The 26,253-nt window shown below is 41.7% G+C and overlaps 3 protein-coding genes across 10 annotated transcripts in view; 2 read left to right on the top strand and 1 right to left on the bottom strand.

The window, feature by feature from the left end:
- RPUSD3 (RNA pseudouridine synthase D3) overlaps window positions 1-26,253 on the bottom strand; it is a 320,316-nt gene that overhangs the window by 33,479 nt on the left and 260,584 nt on the right. The window lies entirely within an intron of this gene.
- On the top strand, window positions 15,157-17,684 carry JAGN1 (jagunal homolog 1). The gene is made up of 2 exons (XM_069083977.1): window positions 15,157-15,414; window positions 16,546-17,684. The coding sequence occupies exons 1-2, from the start codon at window positions 15,326-15,328 to the stop codon at window positions 17,006-17,008; spliced, it is 552 nt and encodes a 183-aa protein (XP_068940078.1). The 5' UTR covers window positions 15,157-15,325; the 3' UTR covers window positions 17,009-17,684.
- The window catches only part of IL17RE (interleukin 17 receptor E), a 16,668-nt gene continuing 11,034 nt past the window's right edge, over window positions 20,620-26,253 (top strand). For 2 of the 7 annotated variants that reach the window (XM_069083971.1, XM_069083969.1), the window contains exons 1-5: window positions 20,805-21,110; window positions 21,647-21,760; window positions 23,871-23,968; window positions 24,421-24,580; window positions 24,720-24,859. In XM_069083971.1, the coding sequence (XP_068940072.1) occupies window positions 20,936-21,110; window positions 21,647-21,760; window positions 23,871-23,968; window positions 24,421-24,580; window positions 24,720-24,859 (687 nt within the window). In that variant the 5' untranslated portion in view covers window positions 20,805-20,935. Of the gene's footprint in view, window positions 21,111-21,462; window positions 21,479-21,646; window positions 21,832-23,870; window positions 23,969-24,420; window positions 24,581-24,719; window positions 24,860-26,253 lie in introns of all 7 variants that reach the window. The other 5 variants (XM_069083970.1, XM_069083974.1, XM_069083972.1 and 2 more) reach the window with 5 other exon arrangements.

Genomic DNA, 26,253 nt, shown 5'->3' with positions numbered 1-26,253 from the left:
GAGTAAGGGGTGAGGATTGTTGAACAGTTAGAGAAAGGCAAAAGTCCCAATTTTCAGAAAGGGATGGAGAGGAAAGCCTGAAAATCATAGACCAGAGATTCCTGGCAAAATCCTAGGATGGATTACTGAAGGAATATGAATATCAAGAAAGTTTCATTGTTAAAAAAAAAGTTATATCAAACTAACCCTTTCTGGCAGGGATATTTGACTGGTAGAGACAAGTGATGCTCTATTAAGAGTTTATGAGATTTTTAGATCGCATTTGATAAGGTCTCATGTTGTCCTTCAGACAAAATGGAGGGCTTTGTGATGGCATAGAACAGTTAGGAGGATTCAGGACTGGTTGGGTGACCTCACCCAAAGAGAAGTCATTAATAATTTCATGTCAACTTGGAGGGAGTTTTCTAGTGAAATGTCCCAGGGGTTGATTCTTGGATCTGTACTATTGTAGTCTCTTTATCAGTGACTAGAATGAAGTCATAAGTGACATGCTTAATCAAATCTGCAGATGACTCAAAGCCAAGAGCTAACATGTTTGATGGTAGTTAGGATCTAAAAAGATCTCAGCAAACATTAAAACATTAGACCAAATATAATAAGATGAAATTTAATAGGGAGAAATGTAAAGATCTTCATCTAAATTAAAAATTTAATTTCACAAATAAAAAATAAGAGAGGTATGGATAGATAATAGTTTTTGTGAAAAGATCTGAAGATTAATTAAAAAAAGAGTTGCTCTAAGTTACAACATCTCACCAGTCAGAGCGGCTAAGATGACAAAACAGGAAAATGATAAATGCTGGCGAGGTTGGTGGACTTGTGAACTGATCCAGCCATTCTGGAAAGCAATCTGGCACTACGCCCAAAGGGCTATAAATAATTTCATACCCTTTGATGTAGCAATACTACTTCTAGGGTTGTATCCCAAAGAGATCATAGAAGTGTGAGGAAGACCCATATGTATAAAACTATTTACAGCAGCTCTTTTTGTGGTGGCAAAAATTTGGAAATTAAGGGGATGCCCATCAATTGGGGAATGGCTAAACAAGTTGTGGTATATGAATGTAATGGGATACTACTGTGCTACAAGAAATGAGGAGCAGATGGACTCCATAATAACCTGGAGAGACATATATAAACTTATGCTGAATGAGGAGAGCAGAACCGGAAGAACTTTGCACACAATTACAGACACATCTTATGTGTGATGACTAAATTTGATAGACTGGGCTCCTCTCAGCAATACAAGGTGAGAAAACAATTACAAAAGACTTGTAATGGAAAGGGATATCCACATCCAGAGAAAGAACTACAGAGTCTGAATGCAGATTTAAGCAAACTGCTTGCTCTCTCTCTTTTGTGTTTTGTTTTGTCCCTTCTTTCTCATTGTTCACTCCATTGGTTATAATCTTTCTTTACAACTTGATTAATGTTTAATGTGAAGGTATTTGTAGACCCTATATTTGACTGCCTGCCACCATGGGGGGAGGCAGGGAGAGGGAGGGGGAGAAAATTTGAAATTCAAGGGATTGTGGAACTGAGTGTTGTAAACTAAAAGTAAACGAACAAACAAACAAATAAATAAAGAGTTGGTACAGAACAAACTAGGAAAGCTCCAGTGCATCTGATGAGACAAATAAAAACCAGAAGCAAGTGAAAATGTTATCTCAGGGTTTGATAAAAAAAAAAAAAACCATGAACTTAAATTACTGGGAAAGAGCTTCCTATTTGATAGGAACTACTGGGAAAACTAAAAAACTATTTGGCAGAAGTTAAATTTATACCAGCAACTTATACTATACATCACAATAAACTCTAAATAGATACCTGACCAAAATATAAAACATCACACCATTAAAAAAATTTCAAAGAACAAGGTACCTGTCATAATTCTGACTGGAGGAGAATTTTTGTTATTGCAGCTATTTTTAAAATAAAATTTTGTTGATATATTTTTATTTTAGACTGCTAAAATTTCTCCCAGTATTTCTTCTCCTCCCTTTTAACCAGAGAACCACACTATATAACAAGGAATATATTTTTTTGGCTTTTTTTTGGGAGGGGGGAAGACAGGGCAATTGGGGTTAAGTGACTTGCTCAAAGTCACATGGCTAGTAAGTGTTAAGTGTCTAAGGCCAAATTTGAACTCAGGTCCTCCTGACTCCAAGGCCAGTGCTCTATTCACTGCACCACCCACCCCCTAACAAGGAATATTTTTAAAGAAAAAAAAGGATGGGGTGGCTGGGTGGTACAGTGAATAAAGCACCGGCTCTGTAGTCAGGAGGATCTGAGTTCAAATGCAGCATCAGACACTTCACACAAAACTAGCCATGTGACCTTGGGCAAGTCACTTAACCAAAATTGCCCTACCTTCCCCTCTCCAAAAAGCAAAACCAGAAAAAAAAAAAGAGGATGAAGAGGAAAATCCCAGCAAAATAAATAAAAACATGGGAAAAGTCTGAAAATATTCACAATGTTCCATACTTTTGGACCTGCCACATGTGCAAAGCAGGGGACTGGCAGTTTCTTCTCATATTTCTTTGGGGTTACTCTTTTTCTTTCTAATTATATTATAATACTCAGTTTTTAATTGTTTTTGTCATGGTTTTTCTTCCCATTTTTACACTTTTATTATAGTCTTTGCATATATTATTTTCTTTGGTCTGTTTACTTTGCATCAATTCGCACAAGTCTTTCCATGTTTCTTTGTAGTCATCATATTCATCATTTTGTTACACCACAGTAATTTTTCATTACACTAATATACCACAATTCATTTAACCATTCCATTGTCTTTTGACATCTATTTTGTTTTCAGTGCTTTGCTAATACAAAAAGATCTGCTATAAATATTTTGATGTTTGTGGGAATTTTCTTCTTATCCGTGATCTCCTGTCATATGCTAGGTAGTGGAATCTCTAAGTCAAAGCATATGAATATTATAGACACTTTACTCGAATGATTAAGTTGCTTTGCAAAATGGTTATCCTGATTTACAGCTCCACCAACAATTCACTAGTGTACCTATCTTCCCACAACCCCTGCAACATTTATTATTCCCATCTTTTTTCATCTGCATCAATTAACTGTCTGTGAATTAAACCTTAGGCTTGTTTTATTTTGCATTTACCTTATTAGTAGTTATTTGGATTATTCTTTCATATGGTTGCTAATAATTTCTAATTCCTCTTTTGAGAATTGTTTGTTCATATCCTCTGAGTATTTATCTAGTAGAGAATGACTTGCACATATATATGTACACACATACACATGTTAGTTTTCTATGTATCTTGTATACCAAATCCTTATCAGAGAAATTTGATACAAAGATTCTTCCCCATCTGATCCTTTCTTTTCCCAGATGCATTAATTTGTTCAAACAAACCCTTTTAAAATCTCTTACCAAAAAAACTCTATCTATTTTATTTTTTGTAATTACCTCTATCCCTTGTTTGGTTAGCAAAATATCTCATAACCCTGGTTGTGAAAGATACATGACCTGCTTCTTTGCTAATTTTTTAATGATAGAATCTTTAATATTAAAGTCATGAATCCATTTTGAATTTTATGGAATATGTTATAAGGTGATGGTCTAAGCCTTGTTTCTACCAGACTGTTTTTCAGTTTTCCCAGAAATTTTTAATCAAAGAGGGAATACTTTCCTAAATAATTTATGTTGTTGCATTATGGATTTGGGGTTTTGAGTTCCAGTGTTTCTAGTTTTTCCTTGTTTAGTCTTCTACATTGATCTACCTCTATTTTTTTAACCAATGCCAAATTATATCAATGGCTACAGTTTTATTTATAATACAATTTGAGGTCTAGAAGTACTATTTCCCCTTCATTCCTGCCTTTAAAAAAAATCATTTCTCTTGATATTCTTTATCCTTTGTTTCTTCAAGTGAATTTAGTTATTTTTCTTTTTGTTGTTGAGTTCTATAAGGTATGCCTTAGCAGTTTTATATACCAGTAAAATTGTAACTTAATTTAGGCAACATTGTCACATTTTCTTACATTTGGACAGCCCCTGCCATCAGTTCCTCCATCTACTTAAGTTAATTATTTCCTTAAGAAACACTTTGCAATTGAATCTATACAAGCTTCTTGTGTGCTTTGATAGATTAATTCCCCAAAAGTTTTGTGTAGTTTTTAGTTGTTTTGAGTGAAGGGCAGGATTTCTTAAAAAAAAAAAAAACCCTAAAGACAAAGATAATAAAAAAGGAAAAAATCTCTATCCTTTATTACCCAAAATGAAAAATCTTCAGCATAGAAAAAAATCGATGCAGTTAAAGTAAGAAGTAAAAACTTTGTGTAGGGGGTAGGGGTGGGGAAAACTTTGCATCAAACATCAATGATGAAAACCTGCCATTAAAAAGTAAAAGGGCCAATATAAATATTTTTTTATGTGCAATCTGAGTCCCAATGCCCACTGGTATGGGGTTCTCCTCTTATTGGTGGAGAGCAATGTCCCATGCCTGTGTGAGGGGCAGGGCAGAATTGATAAGCGGAGAGGTCTACCCTCTTTAAATCTCTTGAGTCTTGGCAGTTTTTTCAGGCTCTTCAGTCTCTGGGCTCCCAGTGCTGCTGACTTCCAGCTTTGAGACAGAAGATGCATGATGTCAATCCCCCTTCAGGTTGCCGAAAGGAAAAGACTGGGGTGAAGCTGATATGAAAGGAGCTAGCAGAACCCATCATGTCCCTATTCCCAGCTTGTTACATTAGAGAATTTGGAGAAACTTCCCCTTTGGTGAGATAAAGCACTCTCTCTTGGTTGAGATATATTACCTCACTCAGTAAAAGAACTCCTTCACTTTGTATTGTCTGGGATATATTATCCTATGTGTACTTCCTCTGATTCTTATTTTTTTTTCTATTGACTTGGATAAATGGGTTTCATTGTTAATTTCTAGTGGATTCATTGTACAACTGGTATTTGGTGGGAAGGGAGTCAAGTCTTGGATATAAGGTCCTCCTTCCTTAATAAGGAATTGTGATCAGAAGTTTAGCTTGACAACTATATCCCCTAGACTAATAACATTTAAGGGAGCAGATGGGTGTAATTTGAGCCTGGGATCTCCTCTCTCTGAGGAAAGAAGAGCAGAGTGGCCAAGCTTCTGTCCCCAGTCTCCTACTTCTCTTCCTGGCAGGAAATAGAGCATCTCTTGAAGAAAGTCAAGGGAAGAAGAGGCTAGAGATGTCTCTTCTGCCTCCTTTTAATACACATGACAACAATTGAATGCTACATGTAGGGGATAGTTCTTGCTACAAACCTGTGCAACATTTGCTGTTTCTTTTGGGATATTGGCCTAGTAGTAGTATAGCTGGATCAAAGGATATGTAGTTAAGTTACTTTTTAGGCAAATTGCTTTCCAGAATGTTTGGACCTATTTCAAAGTTCCACCCACATGCACTAGGGTGCCTTTTTCCCACATCTGTCATTTCCTACCCTTAAAAAAATCTTTTCAGGTTTGATATGTGGAATCTCAAAGTTGCTCTAATTTCAATTTCTGTAATTATTAGTGAATTAGAGTTTTTTTTTTCCCTATGATTGTTGACAGCTTGAATTTCTTCCTTTAAAACTGATTGTTGGGGTGGCTAGGTGGCACAGTGAGTAGAGTGCCAGCCCCGGAATTAGGAGGACCTGAGTTCAGATCCTGCCTCAAACACTTAACACACACACACAAAAAAAACCTAGCTATGTGTAATGGAATTGTAAATTTTTAAGATCTTCCCTGCCCCTAGGCTAAAGTGCACCTGGAGCCTGGGGTGGGAGGCTTGTTTTTCAGTAGATACTTCTTGATTGGCCAGTGAGTCAATAAGGTTGTTACATTCTCTGAGCCAGGAGAAGGCTATATAAGCCCTGATGTGTAGCTTTGCTTTGGGGCTCACTTTGAGAAATGTTCTGTGATTTGATCAAATGAAACTATGGGAAGCCGTTGTCCAGGGCCCCCCAGCTTTGAAACCCAGATGTTGTTTGGTATGGATGTAATGGTTGGACAGTTTGGAAATCTGTCTACTTGATCTGTTTCTGTGTTGATAATTCTGTCTGTATATTCTGAAGTTCGGGGTGCTGACCTCTTTCCCCTGAACTAGGTAAACGATACATATTTGACTGATTAAAGTAAGCTTGTTAAACCATTTTGAGTTGCTTTCCTTTAATAAAGCAGATCTAACTAAGAACCTGTGTTGGCCGACACCCTGGGGATGCTGGGGTGCTTGCTGCTACACCATGTGACCTTGGGCAAGTTACTTAACCCCAATTGCCCTCCAAAAAGAAAGAAAAACTGATTATCCATATCCAATCACAATTTATGTGTTAGATAATGGCTTTTAGTCTTATAAATTTAAGTCAGTTCCTTTTGTGGCTTGGAAATGAGACCTTTATCAGAGAAACTTATTGCAAAAATTTCCCCCCTGATTATTTGTTTTCCTTTTCCTTTTTACTACATTAGATTTGTTTGTGCAAAATTGTTTTAATTTTACCTCATCAAAATTGTGATTTTCTCTATCACTTGTTGAATTATGAACTCTTTCCTTATCTATAAATTCAAACAGTAATTTCTTCCTTGTTCCTCTATTTTGTTTGACATGACATTTTATCTCTAGCTAGGTCTTGTATCCATTTGGAGCTTATGTTGGGTGTATTGTGTGAAGTATTGATCTGAATCTAATTGCTGCTAGACTGCTGTCTAGTTTTCCCAGCAGTTTCTTTTGTTAAATAGTGAGTCCTTTCTCCAGTAACTAGGATATTTTTTATCAAATACTGTGCTACTATGGTTGTTTCCTTCTGTATATTGTATACAGATATTGTATATCTGTTCCACTGATAAACCTCTTTCATTTTTAACCAGTACCAAATAATTTTAACTATTATTACTTTGTAGCACAGTTGGAGACCTGTTACTGATAGACCCCTTCTCACTTTTTTCATTATTACCCTTGAGAGTTTCAACTTTTTCTTCCCTTATATGAATTTCATTTTTTCCCCTAACTATATAAAATATTCTTTTGGGAGTTTGGCACAGCACTGATTAAGTAAATTATAGATATTATTGTGATTTTTGTTATATTCATTTGACCCACCTGTGAACGATGAATGTTTCTCTGATTATTTAGCTCTGTTTTATTTCTGCAAAGAGTGTTTAATAACTAAATTCATATAGTTCCAGGATGAATCTTGGTAGATATATTTCCAAGTATTTTATAGCTTCTGTGGTTATTTTTAATGGAATTTCTCTTTCTAGCTCATCTTGTTGGGCTTGTTGGTTATATATAAGAATTCTTATTATTTTGTGGGCTTATCTTATATTCTATAACTTTGCTGAAGTGATTAATTATTTCAGTAAACTCCTAGTTGACTAGAGTTCTCCAGGTGTATCATATCATCCGCAAAATGTGATAATTTTATTTTCTCTTTGTTTTTGTTTATTCCTTCAATTTCTTTGTCTTATCACCATAATTAGTTTTTTCTAGCACTATATTAAAGCCCTATATTTTCTAGCATTAGCAGTGATAATAGGTTCTTTCTTTGGCCCTATTTTATTGGAAAAGCCTCTAAATTTCTTTACATTACATATAATGTTTGCTTTTTGGTTTAGATCAATACTATTTACTACATTAAGGAGAGGTCTATTCATTCCTATAATTTCTAGAGTTTTTAATAGAAATGAGTGTCATATTCTCTAAAAAGTCTTTTCAGAATCTAGTGATATAATGATGGGGGGAGGAAGATCTTTGTATTAAATTTCTTATAAGGGTTTGTTATCCATGATATATTAACAATGAGAATAGAAATAAATAAGAACAAAAGCCATTCCCCAGTAGATAAGTGGTCAGAGGATAGGAACAAGCAGTTCTCAAAAGAATTGCAAACTAATAAACTTAAGAAAGAACACTCTAAGTCATTAATAATAAGAAAAACTCTAATCAAAACAATCCTGAGGTTTTACCTCACTTCCAGTAAATTGGCAAAGATGAGAAAAGAATAGAATGGTCAATGATGATGAGGTCATAGAACTGTAGACACTCTAATACATTGTTGGTGGAGTGGTGAATTAGTTCAACCATTTTGGAAATTGATTTGGAATTTATTATGCAAATAAAGTGGCTAAAATATCCATACCCTTTGACCTAGAGATTTCTCTGCTAATGTGGAAGCATATTTATATATATATTTTTAAACAGTCTTTTCTAAAATTCTTGGAAAATCCTGTTGGAAAGATAGATGGAAGATAAAAAGGCTTTTCTGGAGGAAATGGATTAAGGGTGATATTTAACTATTTTTCTACAACGAATAACTCTTGCTTTATTTATGTCATTGCTTTCCCACCCATTTGTTGAATAACAAATATTCACCTTTCTCTATTGAGAAATGATTAAGCTATCTATGGAAGGGAGAAGATCCCTTTGTTTACTCTAGGAGTGAGGACTTAAATTGTGGTGGTTTGGTTACTCAACTATTCTGGACTAGTAACCCAAACAGCATTTTGTGGTCTTTTCCTTGTTCAAGATTTCTATAAATGCTATTTTTGGGGGGTGGCCAGGTGGCACAGTGAGTAAGAGCATTGGCCCCAGGTCCAAGACCCGGGATGGGTTCCGGCCTCAGATACTTGGCACCCACACAAAATAACTGGCCGTGTAAACTTGAGCAAGTTACTTAACCCCAATTGCTTTTTTTAAAAAAAAATGCTATTTTTTTAACATTCCAATTTACTATTTTTTTAACATTCTTTTTCCATTTCACCAATTTTGCTTTTTTAGGAGTTCTCTTCAATTGATTTTTATGCCTCTTTTACCAAATGTTAATTCTTTTTTCATAATTTTCTTCTCTCATACTAATTTCTTTTCTCAGTTTTTCTGCTGCCACTCTTTTCTCTTTCTTTAATTCTTCCAGGAATTCTTGTTGGGTTTGGGTCCAATTAGCATTGTTCTTGGAGGCTATTTTTTCACATTCTTCTCTTTTGCTAAGTTTATGTCCTTCCCTGCCACCAGAGTAGCTTTTTATGGTCAAATTTTGTTGTTTGATTATTTTTCTAGCCTCTTTTATGAACTTTGAACTTTATGTTAAAGTTAGGCTCTGTGGGTAAGCTAGGTGTTGCAGTGAATAAATCGCCAGCCCCAGAGTCAGGAGGACCCGAGTTCAGTTCCAACATCAGACACTTAACACACACACACACACACACACACACACACACACACACACACACACACACACACAAACTAACCATGTAACCTTGGTCAAATTACTTAACCCCAATTGCCCTCCAAAAGGCAAATAATAATAACAATAAATTTAGACGCTGCTACCTAGGGCTGCATTGTCCCAAGCTTCAGGCTTCTTTGTGCTGCTGTATTGAGAGCTGCTTCTGGAGGTCTGAAAATTCTGGGTGCTTCTAAGGTGGTGTTATCCTAAGAGAGTTATGGGCACTGGTTTCCTGGTCTGTGCTCTGGTCTTTTCCTAGGAAGGGCCCCTGGTCCCCTTTAGCCACCTGTGCTTCTCTTTGCCGTAGAACTGTAACCAGGGCCCCTGCTCAGGACCCCATAACTGTATAAGGTCAATAGAGTTGTTAATTAGTGCCAGCTGTACCCAGTGCCAGTAATCTCTGACAGTTGTTTGATCCTGTTACTATCTCTAGACTAAGAGTTCCTATAGCTGCTATAATTGTGGTTACTGTGGCTGGTGTTGCTGCCACAGTATGTTGGAACTCCAGAAAGGCCTCCACCCCATTGCCTCAGGCCTCATAAGTTTTCTTAGGCTGGAAAATTATCTTACTTTTTCTTGGTTCTGCTACTCCAAAATTCGATTTGAAGTATTCTTTTAAAGTTGTTGGGAGAGTTCAGCCAGGTGACTATCTCTAATCTGCCGTCTTCTATAAATGTTATTTCAGTTTATTTTGGGACAGAAATATATACTGGAAGGCTTGGAAGATTATGCCAATTTGGACAACTCTCCAACCTAAAAGTAGTTTGGATAATGACAAATTAAATAAAATTGTTCCTGGAATTCCTGAGTCCTTTAAAAACACAGAATGCTGATTAGTAATATTGTTTTTTTCTTCAACATTAGATATATACCCCCAAGGATGTTAGTTCCTATACTGAATCCTACTTGGAGAGGAAAGCCAGTGAGTGAATTCTTTGGACATTGCAGGTCTAATGGGAAGGGACTTGTTTCTCCAGTAGCTTCAAAGTATGTTTGCCTTCTGAGGAAAATCTAAAACACAGGGTGTGGTTGACAGACTGGGTGGGAAAGAAGGACTCACCAAAATGTCAGTGGGTTACTCAAAAACGCAACCTCAAGTTCAATTCCTTTCCAACCAGCTATTGATGTGCTAGTTGAATATCTCGTGTTTTCTTTATTCTTTCTGGGTTCCTGTGAGTCCTTTGCACTTCCTGCATTTTTCAGGGGGGGGGGGTAAAAACAGACTTCCACATACCCCAAATGCACATGGTACAATTAGTGCTCAGACAGGAACAAGACCTAACATTAAGGGAGATCTGTAAAGGCTTCCTGTAGAAGGTGAGATTGTAGCTGAAGGATGCCAGGGAAGCCAGAAGGCAGAGCTAAGGAGAGAAAGGATTCTAGACATGGGGGATAGCCAGTGAAAGTGGAATTGGGAGATGGAATGCCTTGCTTAAATAACAGCACAGAGGCCAGTAGCTCTGGGTAGAAGAGTAGATGGAGGGGGTCAGGGGCAGAGCAAAAGGTAGATGAGCAACAGATTGGCAAGGGTTTTAAATACCAAACTGACATATGAAGAACACACCAAGGAGAAAGACCAAGAGTGTCTGGTTACTTACAAGAAATAAAGATTAGTGGAGAAGTTTGTTCTGTAGAAAAAAAAAGGCAGGGTAGGGATATGATAACTGTTCTAGGGAGGAAGGACAGCTTATTCTTATTTTGCTTGGACTAGGAGACTAGACCAAGGAGCAGTGGGCATAAGTTGTAAAGATTTGTCTTGAGGAAAGAAAAACTTCCTAACAATTTCAGGCCTCTAAAATGCCTGGGGGTGGGGAGAGCCAGCTAGGTGGTACAGTGAATAAAGAACCAGCCCTGGAGTCAGGTGGACCTGAGTTCAAATGTGGCCTCAGGTACTTGACACTTACTAGCTGTGTGACCTTGGACAAGTCACTTGACCCCAATTACCCTGCTTTCCTCCCTCCAAAAAACAAACCAAAAAAAACCCAAAATAAAATAAAATGCCTCAGGAAGCTATCCATTCTTTGTTCACTAGAGGTCTTCAAGCAGAGTCTGAATAACTCCTTTTAGGGGTCATTATTTAGATAAAAGTTGGATTTGATAGTCTCTGAGGTCCCTTTCAACCCTGAAAGCCTATGGTTCTAGCATAGGAATTATTAAGATCATAAATTTGAACTGGAAGGGTCTCCATCAAGTACCTCCTCATTTTACAGATTAAGAAATGAAGACTGAAAAAGGGATTGAGTAATTTGCATAGCATCACACTGCTAGTAAATGGTAGAGGCAAGATTTTAATCCAGGCCTCCCTAACTCTTATGCTGGGGCTCTATGCACTGAACCACCTAACTAGCTTAGTTAGAAAGGTGGAAGGAATTTGGCAGGGGCAGAGACATCAACAGTCCACCCCAGCTCTCTCACCTGAGGAGACAGAGGTCTCCATGGCCCAGAATATAATACCCTAGGCTCCTATCTATTGGACTCAATGTTGGGCTCCTTTCTCAACACCCTCTTTAGTTAATATCCACATCCAGAGTTAAACTGGAGGACTTGAGGATCTGACTGATATCTAAGGTCTTCCCTCAAAAAGGAAAGAACAAAACAAAATATAGATCCTCAGCTCTCACAAGCCATCGAGGTGGCAAAGTGGATAGAGGGCTAGGCCTGTAGTCAGGAAGACTTGAGTTCAGATTCAGCCTCAGACAGTTACTAACTCTGTGACTCTGGGCAAGTCACTTAACCTCTGACTGCCTCCGTTTCTTCAACTGTAAAATGGGGATAACAGCACCTACTTCACAGGCTTGTTGTGAGAATCAAATGAAATAATATTTGTAAAATACTTAGTGTCTGGCATACAGTAGGTGCTTAATAAATACTTCTCTTCCTTTTCCATGTACTTAGGTTAACAAGTCATACAATGTAAGCCACGTTTTATTTGCCTCAACAGAAAAAGCTGAGGACTCACATTCAAGACCATTCTTCTCCTGCGATGATCCCTTCACCCAGGAGCTTTATACACCCTAATTCAGGGTACCTGTAAAAGGGACGAGGGAGGGTGTGAGGAAAGTAGATCTAACTTGCTCTTCTTGTTGAATTATGTGGATGTTCAGGCTCTGTTTTTCATGCCTTTTTTCTCTGTTTTTCATGTTTCTCTCTCATCCAAGCTCTGTTTTTCATGCCTTGGTGGGTAGGTCTGTTTTTCCTGACTATTGGTAGGATATGAACTTGCCTTATCCTGGGTACTTTTTGCCTTGTTGATATGGCCCTTTGTTCTAGCATTTGTTATGAAATTTTGACTGCAATTTGTGTCAGATCTGTGAATGCAACTGACACACCTGCCGATTTCTTTGTAGAAGGTGGTATCTCTCTTCCCCTTTTGTGAGTGACTCTTTAAAAATTATTGATACTCTTTTCTTTAATCATCACTATCACTTCCAATACTTCTAATCACCTCCATAACCCAATAAGACCCTACACTGTAACAAGTACAGTCAAACAAAAAAAAAATCAACACTTTAGGGATGACTAAAAATGTACATATCATTCTATTCCCTCTTTGCATGCTTCACCATCAAATTCTTCCTACTTTTCCTTTAAAGGCACAGCTCAAGGATCAGCTTAAGTTCATGTGTGTAATCAACACAGTGTCAAATTGTAGATCTATTATTACTACTAAAATGTCATCATAAATACTAGAACAAAGGGCTACATCCTCAGGGCAAAAAGAACCTGGAGTAAGGCAAGGTTACATTTTGTCAAACATTTCAACTTGTCCAAGGAATTTCACATTTTGTTTAAGAGACAGTAAAAGAGAGATGAGCTAACCTAACCTACTCATTTGGGGAAATGCTTAATACATTGTCTCATAGTTCAAAAAGTTTGCAGTCCCTGCAAATTACACTAGGATGTCATATTCCTTTGAACACAGTATGTTCTTCTGTACCAGCAATGATGAAGGGATGTCTGAGTCACATCTTTACTGGGACAGTCTCAGCAACATCAGCAAGCTCACTTTGCCTAGAAGAGCCCACAATTTCTGAATCTCAATCTTACACAAGTCCTTAAGGCATTGGCTTGGACTGACCATTTCCTCTCCTCCCCCTTCCCAAATACAGGAAAGTACACACATGTTCTTTCAAAACTTGGCCCCAAGGCCTTCATGGCCATTGGAACATATTGTCCTTATCTGCCCATTTTGCAGGGAGGGAAGTCTACTCACCAATACCCTTGTTAGTTTCCCTCTACCTGGTTTGGACTGACCAATCAAGATGGTTTTACTGGGGGTGGGGCCAATGCGCATGCTGCAGCTTCTTGGAGTCCCAGGTGAGAGCTAAGTGGCAGTTAGACCCCAAAGGTGGATGAGCCGCCCTGAAAGGGGCTCAGCAAGCCCACACACCAGAAGTGCTAGTTCTCCTTGAATGCCCCATACAATAGCAGCCAATTCATATTCCCTCAGTTACTTCTCTTTGTCCTGATACACCATCGTTGGCAGAGGACTTTTGAGGCAGAAACCACAGAAATGTCTTCTTTCTTTTGAAGCTCATAGATGGTCAAGTAAGTAAATGTTCTCAGAAACGGAAATTGGCTTCTCCCCTGGCTGTGGGTAAAGGTTGATCTTTTTTATTTTTTCCTTTTTGGAGGGGGGAGGACAGGGCAATTGGGGTTAAGTGACTTGCCCAAGGTCAAACGGCTAGTGTTAAGTGTCTGAGGTCAGATTTGAACTCAGGTCCTTCTGACTTCAGGGCCAGTGCTCTATTCACGGAGCCACCAAACCAAAAGGTTGATCTTGAGGAGGGAATTATGGTTTCTGTAGTAATGACCACCTACTTCACTGTCTGGAAAATAACATAAGTACAGCCCATCTCTGAGGTTCCCATACTCAAATCTAAAAAAACCCAACCTTCTTCAAATTCTCTAACATGCTGGCCAGTACCATACATACTCAGGAAACACACACACACACACACACACACACACACTTACATGGCAGCTAGATGGCATAATGGATAAAGCCCTGGACCTGGAGAGTCAGGCAGATCTGAGTTCAAATTCAGCCTCAGACACTTACTGTCTGTGAGGCAAGTCAACCTCCATTTGTCTTAATCTACTGGAAAAGGAAATGGCAAACCACTCTGGAATCTTTGCCAGAAATCCACATGGACAGTATGGTACACCAGTCACAAGAGTCCTACACGACTGAACAAGAAATATATATATACACACTATGCCTGTCTGATATAGATCATATATAATATGTAATTATATTAGCTAAGTAAGGATAAGATATATAGTATATACATAAAGAAGCAGTCAGGTCAAAATGTTGGGTCTTTTTTATACAAAGTGAATAATTAATACCACAGATGAACCTCTCAAGATATTTTTATTGCAACATCACATACATTTATGAAAATGCATCCAGCAAAAGGTATAGGAAATAGAAATCCCTAGGGCCTATGAAGACATCAGTTCTGGCCTTGGGATGAGGGAAGCATAAATTATGGTGGTGGTTCACGATGTTACTTGCTTGTCCCAAACCAGTTGTGCCGGCTCAACCGAAGTGGCCTTGAAGTCTCGAGGACCTGAGTTCATATCCCAGACCTGCTACTAGCTTGGTCTCACCTCTCATGGACTCAGGATAACGGCTCCTTTTCACCTCTAATGCTAAGGACTTGCCCGTTCTTTTCTTCCCCTCCCCATTCCCCAGTCCCACTCCCCAAACTGGGTAAACTACCAAGGCCAAAAACTATTTTGTGCTTGAACAAGGCACAGATTCCTGGAAGCTCAGACGCCCAACTCAGTGTCTCAGAAAGAATGGTAGAGCAATAGTCCTCCCCGCTCCCCTCCCCACACCCCAGCCAGAAATCCACGTGCGAACTGACACAGCAAAGGATGACTCATACACAAGGCACGACCATCGAGTTGGTCTTCCAAGCGCCTAGAGAGGCCGGAAGTTCTCCCACGGTAGGGAGGCGAAGGCCAAGGAGGAACTGGGCTCGGCCGGACTCGGCTCCTGCTCGGCCGCGTTCGGCCGGGCTCGGTTCCCGCTCGGCCGCGTTCGGCAGGGCTCGGCTCAGGTAGCCCAGCGAGGCAACCTCGCTCTCAAGGCCTCAGCTCGGGCTCGGGGCGATGGCGTCTCGCGCGGGGCCCCGGGCGGCGGGCACCGACGGCAGTGACTTTCGGCACCGGGAGCGCGTGGCCTCGCACTACCAGATGAGGTAGGAGAGGGGCGCCCTGTAGCCAGCAGCTCCGGCCCCTGGCTGGGCCTCCCAGTTTCGGGGGCCGGAGGAGGGGAGTGGGGGAGGGGAGACCCCGTTGCATCCGGGAACCTGCCTGGAGCCCCTCCCCCTCCTGGGGGGCTAGGGGTGGGGGCTTTCCTTAGGCGCGGCCCCGCATGCGCCCAGCCATCGACACCCAGTCTCATTCATCCCATACTCGTTTAAAAATTGCAACCTAGGCTGGACCTCCAGTTCATTCAAACGCTTGACCACTGACCAGTGCTTTTTTTTAATAGAAAAGAAATTCACTCTAATTTTGATTTTTTTTTTCAATTTTTGTAGTTTACCCAGCATTTATTTTTTCCCACCTCTCCCTAGACGTAGTCAAGCAAAACAAACATGATCCATATTGGGGGATCTGTCCACTTTGGGGCTGGGGGGAGGGGAGCTATTGGCAGGAGAAGTTTACACTCCACCTGAGCACTTGACCTCCGACCTGTACTTGAGCTCTCCCCCCACTCCCCATCCCTTTGATCCAGACTGTCCCTCCATCCCTCCAGCCAAAACCCATTAAATTCCTGCCCTGCTGGCTGCAGAGATCATACGAGTTTACTGTCTAATAGGGAAGGTGCTTTCCAAAGGCCCTCCCAGCTATTTAAATCCTGTGATCCTATAATTAATCATCAACCCGAATTTATTAAACGTTTACTCTTCACCTGGCCAGGGGTTAGTCACTGGGGATGAAAATTCGTAGAACGAGACAAATCTGCCCTCGGGGAGTTTACTTTCTGTAAGGGAAGTTCGAATTCCCTAGAAGATTAGCGTCACTTAGTTTTTATTCCCAGTCTCATTAAACTTTACCTCTTTGAAGTTCTGTCCAGTGGCCCATCCAAACCTGCCCTTTCTCCTAGGTCCTGTGGGTGAAATTCCTCTCTGGGCTGTCCAAATTGCTTCTGAAATGGCCCCTAAGGTTTTCCCTACAGACCTCCCAGTCTTGCTTATGGATTTCTTCCCCAGCTTTATTCCCACCCGAGCATGAAGCTGAAACAGAAACACATGCCTTCCCCAAACTGGTCCCCCAGTATCCTCTCAAAGCTAAATGCACTCTTGGCCTTTTTCTCTGTCCCACAGTGTTACCTTCAAGACTGAGATTAAGAGGCTGATCTACATTCACATAGGTCTTTGGCTCCTGTTAGCCGCCCAGATGTGTGTGGGGCATCTAAAGCTCCTGTCCTATGATCAAGTCGCCATGCCCTACCAGTGGGAATACCCTTACCTGCTGAGCATTGTGCCCTCTGGCTTCGGCCTGCTCTCCTTCCCCCGAAACAACATAAGCTACTTGGTGCTCTCCATGATCAGCACAGGGCTGTTCTCCATTGCCCCGCTCATCTATGGCACCATGGAGATGTTTCCTGCCGCACAGCAGCTGTATCTCCACGGAAAGGCATACCGTGTCATCTTTGGCGTCTCTGCCGTCTCCATCATGTACCTGGTGCTGGTAGTGGCTGTCCAGGTGCATGCCTGGCAGCTCTACTATAGTAAGAAACTGCTGGACTCTTGGTTCACCAGTACGCAGGAGAAGAAGCGTAAATGAAGCTTGACACATGAACTATGGGCTGTAATTGGGGGTGGGCATGGGGTTGGGGGAGGGGGAGGGGAGGCTGGGCCTCAAATTGAGAAGAGTGGGAGGGTCAAGGGACTAGTCCTGAAATATTCTCCAAGCCTCTGGCCTAATAAGGTTGGCAGCAGGAACACACTAGGCTGTGATTCCAGAAAACACTTGCTACCTCCCTCACCTGCATGTTTGAAAGGCTGTGTTGAAGGAGGCCTGTGTTGAAGGAGTTGGATGAAGCTCCCTTTGGCCAGGATTGGATGGTCTGATTCTGTGGCTAATGAGCTAATGAGGTTTTGGTCCTTGAGGATTTCCCTTAGGGATGGATTATCCTCTTCATCTCCTGTTTATCATCTCTTTTACTCCTTCCTTCCATCCCTAAAACACCTTTCCTGCAGCCGTGAAGACAAGCAGAGACCAAGCAGAAGCTGGTAATAAATCGAGTCCCAGACTTTCTAAGAAGGAAATACCTCTAGGTGGTGGTCTCTGATGCCAAGAATAATGACTCAAAAAGGAACTCAGTAAAATCCACCTGCGTCCTGATGACCGTGCGTGCTTTGTATTTGATGAGATTTGGAGTAACGTGAAGTATGATAGCCCAAAATTGTTCTTGTCGGTGGGTGAAACAAAGAATATCGACATGTACATCATAGACATATGCAGTTGTGTGTCCCGTATTCTTTTCTGCCCTGCCTTGTATATGGAAGTGCCTGTTTTATTTGGAGCTTAAGTTCTGAAAAAAAAAGAAATGAGTGAGATAGTGAAAAGTAAGTCAGTGTGGTATATAGCAGGAAACTGAAAGGGGAGAAACCTAGTTCCTGGTCTCCAGCCACCTGCTGTTGACTTCCCTGTGGATACAAGTGTTTTCATCTCTTGACATTTGAAATATAGGAGACTTCCATTCAGAATATTGGGGAAATAATAGCTCACATTTATTTTAGTGCTAAAGGGTTTGCAAAGTGCTTTTCATCCACTATCTTATATGAGGTTTGAAGTATTGTTCTTATTGCATATTTTGGTTAATCAGTCAGCATTTGGGGAGCATCTCCTTTGTGCTTAGGACTATGGTGGGCTATTCAGTAGGACACAGTATAACTGGCATAGGCTTCTCACAATGAGTTTACGGTCTGGGGAAACTTGTTAATACGACCAAAACAAGTGGTTGACAACATTCATTGAGCTGTCCAGACTGTCCAGGCAAGAACTAGAGAAAGGTGAAGTTTGTCCTAGGGTGGCATCATCAGGAAGTCTCAGCTAGAAGAACTTACCCAAACCTTGAAGAAGGGGTGATCCAGATGAAAAGGAAGGGGAGGGAATTCTAGGGGGTTACTTTTTATAAATAGAAAGGTACATGTAGTCATACATTGCCAAATTTTTGCAAATCTAGTTAAAATACACAATACTAGCTGTGATGAGCATATTTTTTTTTGCATTTAGAAAGTACTTCAGGTTCTTGTACCTGAAACTAGTTATTTTAACATTCCGGTGGTTAGGGAATGAATAGGAATTAAATGAGTTGTCATCTACCTCAAAGGCATTACTTTAAAAATGCTTTATTGCTGGAATTTTTTTTCTACCTCAGTTATTTCCTAATTATCTTCCCTGAATAGAAGCCTCCTTTATAACAGGTGTTACTCCCTGTTAACCAAGTGAATGAAGAAGCATCATTGAATATATTCCATAGCAAAATGGCAGGTAGATACTTCTTTCCCTCTTTTACCTTAACCAAGGAAGCTAGTTGATTCATCCTTTCAGCAAAAGGATCAAGTCCTGACCCATGGAGATGGTTAAAAGATAAGGCTGGGTCTCCCTGTTGAGATTTCTTTCCTCAAGTTTCCTAGGACTTGGTTGTCTTCCAGAAGAACAAAAGTAAAGACACCAATTAGATGAACTCATCACTGATCAGTGTCAAACATATGCGCTAGGCAAATTCCTCCTTCACATTGATCGTGGTTGCTCTCTTGGATCTCATTAAAGCAGGTGATGCTCATAGAATTGGTACTTTGAGACCTGGTATAACTGACAGGGCCCTCCTAATTATTTCTGGGCCACAGCGTACCTGGTCAGGAACAGGTTAGAATATGAAATCTGGACCATTCAATTATGATGTAAGCTAAGAGATGAGAGGCACTGTCTTTGAAAGGTTAACCAGCTTACCACCATGTTCTTGTGGAGAAAGCCTCTCTCTAGGGCAGAAGGCATGTTTTAGTTACCCTCATTAGCATTCTTCTAACTGTAAATAACTGGTTGATGCAATGAACAGAGCACTGGACCTAGACCTGAGCTCAAATCCCACCCTGGGCAAGTCACTTAACCTGTTTGTCTCAAATTTCTCAACTATAAGATGGCCATAGTAGCAGCACCTGCCTCGAAGGATCGTTGTGAGAATCCAGTGAAATATTTATAAAGTGCTTAGTCCATGGTCTGGCACATGCTAGTTGACAAGTAAATGCTTATTCCTTTCTGCCCCCCCTCCCCCTTACTGACACCTGCCAGCAATCCCTGCCATCTCATAAAAGTCATTGTTTCCTGTGTTCCACCCAGCTATCCACCCTCTTTCTGTTTGTACTGTTTCCATTTATGGTAAGCAGTCAAATCTAGTCACTTATTATTGCTACAAGACCTCCAACACCATGCTTTCCTGTCTTTTCCCAACTCTAGGAGGTAGGGGGATACTCCTGGTTCAGAATAGCCAGCCTTCATTCATTCAACCATGCTTTTTTAAGCACTTATATGCCAGGCACTGTCTGTTAATGATGGTCTTGGAGGTTGAGGTGTGAAGCCACAAGACAAGAGATGCTAGACTTTAGAACCCAGAAGGAGCTTAGAGATCACCAGATCCAAGTCTTCCTGATTTTACAGATGCAGGTGAGTCACAGAGTCACGGGAAAATTACTTATGTGCCCAAGGTCATTTGCTAGACAGTAGCAGAAATAAGAATCCAACCCAAGGGTCCTGAGTCTAAATCAAATGTTCTTGCACCATCCTGTCCCCTAGGTTTCTTTGTTCTCCCAATTGCCTTGGCAGGCTTGGGGCACTCACAAAATAACTGAGCTAGGTAGATGTCCTCCAAACTTCTATGGATAGATGTTTATCTGAAAGATGGGGGCTGAGGCTGTTTGAATGGGGCATGAGAAGGAGGAAGCTGTGGGATGGTAAGGTCCCCACAAATGATGGAACCTTGTCTGCCCCCCTCCCCCACTTTTTTTTTTTTTTCCCAGCACAGGAAACCGCAGGAAACCAGGTCAGGGCCAAACCAGGGCCCCTCCCCTATCTCCAGGGCTCAGGGGCAAATTTTGGAACTGCTTGACTCAGCTGCCTGGAGAAATGGAGCCTTGAGGTTCCTGGGTCCCTCTGACTTAAACCCTTTTCTCCAGAGTACCCAGACCAAAAAGAGATCCATAGCTTAACAAGAGAAAGAAAGTTAGTTCTTGTTGGGCTGGACTGAGAGACGAGTCACAAGCGGCTCCCCAGAATTAGGGTGGAAAGTTCTGTGCTGGGCACGTGCCTTGAGATCTTTCACTTCAGAGATATAGGGCTGCGAGACAGACAGGTGAAAAGATGAGAGCTCCAGGGTGGTGAAGGTGAGGGGCGGGAGAGGTCAGAGAGCCAGCCTTGGCAGACACTCCTCCCTCTCTGTGGGCGCAGCCCAGTCTTGCCCTTAAACTTGGACCCTGTCCTCCACCTCCCTGCTCCGCCCTAGAGGGCAAATCAGCCTCTGGAGGCCTGTGGCTCTACTGGAACTGGGAGCAGAGCTCCTTTTCAAGGCAAGCCCTAGCTCAGAAGAAAAGGAATGTGGTTTGGCCGGCTGGTGAGCAGCTGAGGAGGAGCTTCAGGGCAGACACAGGGGCAGGCTCTGACTGGAGTGCCCCGTACCGAAGAGGGACACCTGGCAGCCCATCTCCAGCAATGCAGCCATGTTCCCAGTGCGCTGATCTCTCCGAGGCTCATGGGGAGCCCACTGCCAGGGGCTCCCCTCCTTGTTCCCTCCTTGCTTCTTCTCATCAGCCTCTCTGGCTCTCCTGGGCGCAGGTCCTCTCATGTGAACTGGTGGGGGCCCCATTGTTTTCAGTCTTCCCACATGGTAAGGACATGAAGCATTGGGGACAACCCCTGCCCACCTCTCCTCCCCACCTGCCCTCAGTCTGGTGAAGATTCTCTTCAACTTCATTCCCTGCTTCCCCCTTGTCCTTCTCCCCTGCCCCCAATGTCTCTGCTTGGACCACAGCTTCAAAGGGCCGGTGGTGAGTTTGTGGTACATGTAAAGTGGAGTGGAACCAGCAGATGACCTCAGTGGGTGGGATGGTAGCCTGGTGACTCTTCCACTGGGCAGTTTGGGACAAAGATCCTGGGCTAGTGTTTCCCTGATAGCCTTTAATATTAATGCCTCTTTTCCTTCCTTTCCACCCTGGCCTCTGGGCTCCCAACCCTGGCAGGATGACAATTTTATCGGTGAGTCTGTTCTCTCTTTTGTAAAAAAAAAAAAAAAAAAACTTGTTTCTAGCCTTCAGGGTCTCCCATGCTGCCTAGTCTTCAGGTCTAACTAGTTTCTCCTGTCAGTACAGAGAAGTAAATGTACCTGAGTCCCCAATGTTTGTCCCCCTTCCTAATCCCTTGCAGAAAGTCCTACTCTTGACCTTCACCAGAATGGGGTCTTGTCCAAAAGGTCACAGTGCTCTCTGGCGTGGCGATGCCCACTCTGCTTCCACATCCAACTTGCTTTGAACATGCCAGGTATGGAGAACAGACACGTAAGATAGAAGAATCACCTTTGGGACCAATCAGTTCCCACTGGATAAGTGGGGGTAAGACTAAAGCCATTAGATAATCCATTCACTTTTAGTGAGTGGGCACTTGAGAAATAATGTTAGAAATGGGGGATTAAGATCCGGGATCTTAGTTCAAACTTAGGGTCCTTTGAGTCCAAGTTTGTCTCTCTTTGGAATCCAAAGATCCTATAAGATCATAAAATTATAGGATTTTAGAGCTGGGAGGAAACTCAGAGATCATCTAATACAATGGAGAGGGAAAATTCTTAGTTCAAGGTCTCACCGTTGGCTAGTGGCTGAGCCAGGACTTGCAGTATCTAAATCTCCTATTTCCCAGTTTATTACTCTTTCTGCTGTGTTACCTGTGGAAGAGCATGTTGACCTTCTCTCTGTGAACTCGACAGATTAAGGATGTGCCAAAATGATCCTGTGTAGCTTTAAAATCTTATCGGAAATTTTTCACGTTTTCTGTCTTTAGTAATTCTTTGAGTCACGCATTTGCCTTTCCTGAGTTCTCTGTGTAATGCAGGACCTCCTTTTATTTGACCTCAGTTTGCCTCCTACAATCTTTAAGTGGTACTCCCCAATTTTGTTTTAGTGCACTAGGATCTAGGGACCTTTGAAGTTTTATGGACTATGTTAGGTTTAGGATCAAAAGGTATAGAGACAGAATCTAGGTCAGTCAGCAAAAGCACCTACTGTGTGCCAGGCACTAGACTTAAATGCTGGGGGTGTAAAACGAGGCAAAAGACAGTTCCTGCTCTCCAGCATCTCACAGTCTAAAGAGGGAGACAACATGTAAACAATTATGTGCAAACAAGATAGATCCAGGCTAAGTTGAGACAGTCAACAGAGGAAAGGCACTAACTAGCATTAAAGGGGATCAAGAAAGGCTTTTTGAAGAAGTAGAATTTTAGCAGGGTCTTGGTGGAAGTCAGAGGTAGAAATGAAGAGGAGAGAATTCCAGGCTTGGGGGAAATAGCCCAGAGTGCTCTACTGTGGTCACCCTGATTTAGAGGACCACGGTTTTGAGGATTCCTATGCCCTGACCATTTGGCTGTCATCCCATTCCATCCACCATCTTGATGTTGGTTTCAGTTATGTAGGATGAAAAGACATGTTTAGTCTCAGGCACCCAGCCCTGCAGAGAACATTTCAGGCTGGCTCTAATGGCCCAGGGAGGTTAGAGTCTGTGGGATGTTTACTCAAGGTAGGTCTAGAGAACCAGAGCCTTTTATCTGTGTATCTCTAGTGAGTAGGCCAGCAAAGAGTAACTAACCATGTGGGTTAATGGAACCCTTTGAAGTTGGGAGTGGCATTTACCAAACTTATCTGTCATTCTGACAATTTTTACCCACATGTCCCACCTCCCTGCCCATTCTGGGGCAAGAGGCCCTGTCTAACCAGACTACAGCACTGACTCAGATTGGTCTGAAATGTAAAATGCTAAGGGGATCTACAAAGAGGCTTCGTCTTTTTAGTCTGCCTTCCTAGAGTGGCCCCATCTTTCTCCTGGATTTTTAAAGTTCAAAACTTTTGTTTAGCACTTTTAAGTTGACAAAGTGCTTTGTAAACAGTATCTCTTTGCTCCCCACTACAACCCATGAGGTAGGGGCTATTGTTAACTCCATTTTACTGATGAGAAGACTGACGCTGAGAGAGGAGGTGAAATGACTTGCCCAACGTCATGTCTGTGAGATGGGATTCCAACCAGGTCTTCCTGGCTGCAAGGTCAGGATAACATCCATTTCACCATGCTGTGTCTCCAAATGACAATTTCTAATATCCAGTATGAGTATGCTTCATTAAGAAAAGGAAGCAGAGTGGGGGTAGAGGTTAGAATTTCACATTTGAAGTCAGGGGGACCTGGGTCTAAATCCTGCTTCAGATATTTATTAGCTCTGTTATCTTGGGCAAATAAAAAAAATCTCTCCTGGCCTCCGTTTCATCATCTGTAAGGTGAGAGGGTTGGATTACCTGGTCCCTGAAGTTCCTTCTAGCTGCATTTCCATGTTCTAGGGCCTGTGAAGGGACTATATGTCCCCAGTGATGCTATTCTCTTCCCCCATCCTCAGGTCTTCGAAAGCCCTGGCTTCACTTTCTAGTGAGGAAATATCCCAAGTCCCATAAATTCCTGTTCTGCATGAGGCTCAGGATGCCAACCGCTGCCCAGGTAACCTGCCTCCTCCTCCTTTCTCCCACCCCTCTTCATTCTGCAACTCGTCTGTTCCCTGATCTCTCTGATATTTTTATTACCAAAGTGTTCTCACTTTTATCACCTCTTTTCATCCTCTCATTGTCTAGGTGGAAGATACAGGGAGGGAAGGATGAAATGGATTACTTTTCTCATTTTAGAAATAGGAAAACTGAGGCCTTGAGTGACTTACCTGTGGCCACACAGGTGTTCTACAAGAGAACAGAGTCAGATCTCTGACCTCTAGTTCAAGGCTATTGTGTTTTATGGTTCATAATGATCATCGATAAAGATGTATTTAAAGTGTCTATGAGGAAAAGATGTGATGGGGATAGGAAGGACAAAAACACAGACTGTGCCCTCAAGAAGTTCACCTTCCACTGATGGAGACAACGGTGCACATACAGTATTGTCTTGTCTTCTGTCCTCAGTGGAAGTTGCTGTGTGACTGCTGCCTGGCTAGACAGGGCCACCATGCTGTCTCCTTCCCAGCTGTGCCCAGCTCTGGGCTACGCTTAAAAAGGACCCAGATCAGCCCTCCAGAGATGGCCAATGGGATGCCGAAGCTGCCTGGTTCTCAAGGGCACAGAGGTGAGCATGAGGGTGTGCTTGCTGGAGGGGTGGGCTGGGCTGGGGGTAGACTCCCAGAGGGTGCCCATGCAGCAGTGGCTGAGACTGCCTGGGACTGTTCTGAGCTGAGGGTCAGGGTTGCTCCACCTGCTTCCTCCAGGGCCTGAGTTCTCCTTTGTGCTGCTGCTGGGAGAGAGGTCTATTCGGGTCACAGCCCCACCGGGCCCTGACATCAGCGTGAGACTGTGCCACCAGTGGGTTCTTGAGTGTGAGGAACTGAGCAGTCCCTTCCACAGACAGGTAAAAAAAAAGTCTCTTGGCCAGACAGACTGCAGGGCCCAAGGACACCTGGAGGGCATTCTCAGAGAAAGGAAAAGAGAATAACCTTACAAAGAACTCACTTTTATGTAGCACTTTATAGTTTTAAAAGTGCTTTCTGCAGAACAACCAAGTGATCAATATAGTGCAAGTATAGCTTATGTCCATTTTACAGATGAGGGAACTGAGATTTAGAAAGCTTAGGTGATTTGAATTATACTGGCTGCCCACGGGTCGGAGGGGCTGGAATTTGAGCCTAGGTCTTCTGATTTGAAGGTCATGTTTTCTATTTCTATTTCTATTACACCAGTGCCTTCCAGGAGAGAATAATGTTTTTATGGTAGGGTCCCACAAGGCCTTAAGCAAAATTCCATCTTGCTTCATTTTCTCACATCTGTTCTCCAAGGGTTATTTATTATTTATTATGTCTGCCCTCTCCTGCCCTATTCCAGACAGTCTCTCTCTGTGTCCTTATGTCATGAAAGTCATTGCATAAAATATGATAGGCTGAACCTGCTGAGAATATGTGTAGATGCATTTCAAGGAGAAACTTCTCATGCAAGCCTCCTCCTGACAGAGAAAGAATGAACTCAGGGTTCAGAAGGAACGTGGACATGGCCATTGAAGGGATTTGTTTTGCTTGACTATGCTAATTTGTTACCAGGTCAGGGTTTTTTTCCCTTTTGTTTTTAATAGAAATGGTATGGGGGAAGTGGAAGAGGAGGTGACATTAGTGATGTTGAAAAAAAAGAATATTGAAACTTTTTTTTAATGCACAGAAGAGAATGAATGGAAGAAAACAGACAAGCAGGATAATGTTGAAAGTTATGTTGTCTTTTTTTAAAGAATAAGTAGTATGGAATAGATACTTGCGGTTTCATGTACTTTTTTTGTGTCTACTTTGTAATGGAAATGACCTTGGGTTGTTTTTTTGTGTTAAGTTCAGACTTTTTAAAGTATGGGAAAAAAGAAGTGCTTATCAGCTCAAGTGGATCTCAGCTTTAAAAAAATGTGCTTTTTGTAAATGCATATCTCCATTTCATCTGTAACATCCTATATGTACATACATACATATACATTCATATATAAGTGGGATTTTGAGCTTAGAATGACTTCAAAGGCCATATAGTCCATCCATCTCATTTTACCTTGGGCCCAGGTCAGTCACGTGGGTGCCCTTGCTGTAGAGATAGAAGTCCCCTGATTCCAAATCCAGCAGGCAACTTTTCACTGACTTTCCCTCCTGAGGCTCACTGTTCTAACTAGTACTGCTGTAAAAATCTTTGTACATAGAGACCTTTATTCACTTTAATTTTTTTTCTTGCTATGTACCGTGTTTCCCCGATAATAAGACACTGTCTTATTAATTTTTTTGG

The sequence above is a fragment of the Petaurus breviceps genome, unplaced genomic scaffold (assembly GCF_028583685.1).
Source record: "Petaurus breviceps papuanus isolate PSGF00001 unplaced genomic scaffold, PetGlider_PUasm1.0 174, whole genome shotgun sequence".
Taxonomy (NCBI): Eukaryota; Metazoa; Chordata; class Mammalia; order Diprotodontia; family Petauridae; genus Petaurus; species Petaurus breviceps.
Note: the sequence above shows the minus strand (reverse complement) of the source record. Positions and strands in the feature narration are given on the sequence as shown.

Coding starts and splice junctions, on each gene's coding strand:
- JAGN1 (XM_069083977.1), top strand. CDS start 15,326: ATGGCGTCTCGCGCGGGGCCCCGGGCGGCGGGCACCGACGGCAGTGAC. Junction 15,415..16,545: donor GCCTCGCACTACCAGATGAG/GTAGGAGAGGGG, acceptor TCTGTCCCACAG/TGTTACCTTCAAGACTGAGA.